Source organism: Lactuca virosa, chromosome 7 (assembly GCF_052849685.1).
Source record: "Lactuca virosa cultivar CGN04683 chromosome 7, Lactuca_virosa_CGN04683_v6, whole genome shotgun sequence".
Lineage (NCBI taxonomy): Eukaryota > Viridiplantae > Streptophyta > Magnoliopsida > Asterales > Asteraceae > Lactuca > Lactuca virosa.
Genome location: NC_136432.1, coordinates 183,411,472 through 183,415,476, shown reverse-complemented (window position 1 = coordinate 183,415,476; position 4,005 = coordinate 183,411,472). Strand labels below are relative to the sequence as shown.

The window sequence follows — 4,005 nt, the reverse complement described above, 5'->3', positions numbered from 1 at the left end:
AGCTATGGGATTTTCAAGTCAACAGCAAGGAAACTTTCAGCCAAGAAGCAATCCAAATTGGCAAAAACCCAATGCCAATTTTCATCCAAGGCCACCACCTTATCAACCAAGACCTCCATTTCAAAATCAAACGCATCACCAACAAAATTATCAACCACATTTCCATCCAAATCAACCTCCTCATCAATCTCAATTCCAACCTCGAAACATGCAACAAGGAAGTAGTTCAAGCGGATCAAGAATGTCTTTGGAAGACATCGTCAAGAGTTTAGCCACGAGTACTCAAACATTTTAAAATGAGACCAAGGTGAGTATCAAAACTTTGGAGCAATAAATGACTCAACTCGCTACTTCTGTGAGTAAATTGGAGTCACAAGGCAAACTACCCGCAAAAACAGAAAAGAATCCAAAGCATAGTGCATGTGCCACCACTTTAAGAAATGGCAAAGAATATGAAGGTCCAAAGATGATTGAAGAAGAAGAAAAGATGGAGTTAGAGAAAGAAGAAGAGAAGTCAAAATCACCTTCAAAGCAAGTTCCCATTGAAGTAAAAGTCACTCCTCCTCCATTTCCCACAAGGTTAAGCAAGTCAAAGCGTGAAAGGGAAGACAATGAGATCATGGAGATGTTCAGAAAGGTTGAGGTAAATATTCATCTTTTTGATTCCATCAAACAAGTTCCTAGGTATGCTAAATTCCTTAAGGAATTATGCACATCTAAGAAAAGATTAAAAGGGAATGAAACAGTCAAGGTAGGTGAAAATGTATCTGTAGTGTTACAGAAAAGACTACCTTAAAAATGTAAGGATCTGGGTGTTTTCACGGTTCCTTGCAAGTTAGGTAATCTTCATGTTCCACGAGCTATGCTAGACCTTGGAGCTTCTATCAATGTTTTGCCATATTTTATTTTCAAAACTTTAAATATTGGCATATTAAAGAAGACCGGGGTGATCATTCAATTAGCTGATCGATCTTTTGTACATCCAAAAGGTGTGCTAGAAGATGTGTTAGTCCAAGTGAATGAACTAGTATTTCCAGTAGATTTTTATGTCCTTGACATGGATGATGATGACTCACCAAATTTGAGTTCAATTCTTCTAGGAAGACCCTTTTTGAAAATAGCTAGGCCAAAAATTGATGTTTATGATGGTACATTGTCCATGGAGTTTGATGGAGAGGTGATAAATTTCAACATTTATGATGCTATGAGATATCCAAGTGATATTTTATCTTTGAATTTTGTGGATGTCATTGAACCATTAACCGAGAGTGTTTTGATTTGTCTAATCTCGATGTGTTAGCTCTTATTTTAGACAGGAATCTTCAAAAGGATGGAGTGGAAAAACTTTCCAAGAAATTCAAAATTGATGAAGAGATTTTGGAAGTTGTATCTTGCATGGATCAAAAGAAGAAAATGAGGTTTGATGTTCCAAAGCTGAAATTAACGATGCCTAATGAGAAACTTGTTCCTTCTATTGTGCAAGCACCGGAATTGGAACTCAAGACTTTACCCGAGCATCTCAAGTATGCATATCTTGGAGAGAAAGAGACTTTTCCGGTGATCATCTCTACAAAGTTATCAACAAAAGAAGAAGAAGAGCTTGTCACCACTTTAAAGGAGTATAAGGAAGCTATTGGGTGGACTATAGCCGACATCAAAGGGCTAAGTCCTTCACTTTGCATGCACAAGATCCTTATAGAAGAAGATTACAAGCCCTCCTGAGAAGCTCAAAGGCGTTTGAACCCTCCAATGATGGAGGTTGTGAAGAAAGAGTTTTTGAAGTTGTTGAATGCGGGGATGATCTATGTTATATCGGATAGCTAGTGGGTAAGCCCGGTCCAAGTTGTACCTAAGAAGACAGGTATTACCGTTACAAAGAATGATCAAGGTGAATTAGTCCCCACCCGTGTGCAAAACGGGTGGAGGGTTTGCATAGACTATAGAAGACTCAATTCCTCAACCCGGAAAGACCATTTTCCACTTCCCTTCATTGATCAAATGTTGGAAAGGTTAGCGGGAAAAACACACTATTGTTGCTTGGATGGGTAATCCGGGTTCCATCAAATACCCGTTGCACCCGAGGATCAAGAAAAAACAACTTTCACATGTCCCGTCAGAACATTTACATATAGGAGAATGCCTTTTGGACTTCGCAATGCTCCCGCCAGTTTTCAAAGGTGCATGGTAAGTATTTTTCGGAGTATGTTGAGGAAATCATTGAAGTTTTTATGGACGACTTCACAGTTTACGGTAATTCTTTTAATGAATGTTTGGGTAATTTGAAAAAGATTTTGCAAAGATGTATTGAGACCAACCTTGTTTTGAATTATGAGAAATGTCATTTTATGGTTGATAAAGGTCTCATACTTGGTCATGTTGTTTCTTCTAAGGGTCTAGATGTCATTAAGTCTTTACCTTATCCCACTTGTGTTCGTGAGGTACGCTCGTTTCTTGGTCATGCAGGTTTTTATAGAAGATTCATCAAAGATTTTTTCAAGATATCTCGTCCCATGTGTGAGCTCCTACAAAAAGATGCAAAATTCGAGTTTTCCAAGGAATGCAAGCAAGCTTTTGATCAGTTGAAGGAGTTGTTAATCTCAGCACCAATACTTCAATCACCGGATTGGAGTTTGCCCTTCGAAATCATGTGTGATGCCAGCAATCATACAGTTGGTGCAGTGTTGGCGAAAAGAAAAGATCGAGTTCCTCATGTCATTTATTATGCCTCAAAAACACTTGATAGTGCACAAGCCAACTACTCAACAACTGAGAAAGAAATGCTATCTATTGTCTTTGCTTTAGATAATTTTCGTCAATATTTGCTACGTTCTAAAGTGGTTGTTTATTCTGATCATGCAGCTATTAGATATCTACTTGCAAAGAAGGATTCGAAGCCTAGACTCATTCGATGGGTATTACTCTTACAAGAGTTTGATATTGAAATCAAGGACAAGAGCGGAAAGTCAAACCTTGTAGCTGATCATCTTAGCAGGATTGTTTCTCCCGATGACTTAACTCCCATTCATGATGCATTTCCCGATAAGAATCTATTTTCAGCAAAAGTTGCCCCATGGTATGCCGATATTGTGAACTACATCGTCACAAATCAATTTCCACCAGATTTGACTCGATGGAAAAAAGAAAAAATCAAGAAAGAAGCCAAGAGGTACGTATGGGATGAACCATATTTGTGGAAATAGCGTGATGACCAAATGATTAGACGATGTGTGGATCAACATGAAGTATCTTCTATCTTAACATTTTGTTACTCTTATGCTTGTGGAGGGCATTTTGGTCCTCAAAGAACTGCAAGAAAAGTATTGGAGAGTGGATTTTACTAGCCAAGTATTTTCCATGACTCTTATGTTTTTTGTGCAAGCTGTGATAAGTGTCAAAAGATGGGTTCTTTAAGCTCAAAGAATCAAATGCCCCTTAATCCCATTTTAGTTTGCAAAATTTTCGATGTTTGAGGCATTGATTTCATGGGACCTTTTCCATCATCTTCGGGTTTTACTTACATTCTTTTCGTTGTGGGTTATGTTTCTAAATAGGTAGAAGCAAAAGCTACCCGTACTAACGATTCAAAAGTTGTGATAGATTTTTTGAAGGCTAACATATTTTCCAGATTTTGTCACACCCCAAAACCGGAACGGCGGAATCGTTCGGGGGTGGAGGACGTCATGTTTAGTATCACGAGATATGTATATGGTAAGCAAGTAATGAATAACCATTTCATTTCGAAAGAAAGTGTTTACAATGTGTGTGTTCACAAAACATAGAATTCATACACAAATAACAAAATAAGACTTGAAGCTATAATGCTTCATCTTCCGAATCCCCAGCACGAGCACCTGTCTAATAGTCTCATGAGAATACAAGTTATTTGAAAGAGTTGATTAGCAATTAAGCTGGTGAGTTCATAAGAGTTTAGTGATGTAAGTAAGTTGTAAAGTGTTGTTGAAAATGTAGATGTAAAATGGCGTTGAAAATGTAGTTGTAACATGT

The 4,005-nt window shown here is 37.8% G+C and overlaps 1 protein-coding gene across 1 annotated transcript; it reads left to right on the top strand.

Annotated features, from left to right (window-relative positions):
* Positions 1 to 334: 334 nt before the first annotated feature.
* On the top strand, positions 335 to 1,722 carry LOC145127370 (uncharacterized). The gene is made up of 4 exons (XM_079062585.1): positions 335 to 458; positions 555 to 751; positions 938 to 1,268; positions 1,313 to 1,722. The coding sequence occupies exons 1-4, from the start codon at positions 335 to 337 to the stop codon at positions 1,720 to 1,722; spliced, it is 1,062 nt and encodes a 353-aa protein (XP_078918711.1).
* Positions 1,723 to 4,005: the final 2,283 nt, after the last annotated feature.

What these genes read in the sequence shown, in the direction of transcription:
- LOC145127370 (XM_079062585.1), top strand. Translation starts at nt 335, where the DNA reads ATGACTCAACTCGCTACTTCTGTGAGTAAATTGGAGTCACAAGGCAAA. An exon ending in AAATGGCAAAGAATATGAAG is followed by an intron (nt 459 to 554) that starts GTCCAAAGATGA and finishes TTGAAGTAAAAG; the next exon opens with TCACTCCTCCTCCATTTCCC. An exon ending in AAGGGAATGAAACAGTCAAG is followed by an intron (nt 752 to 937) that starts GTAGGTGAAAAT and finishes GGCATATTAAAG; the next exon opens with AAGACCGGGGTGATCATTCA.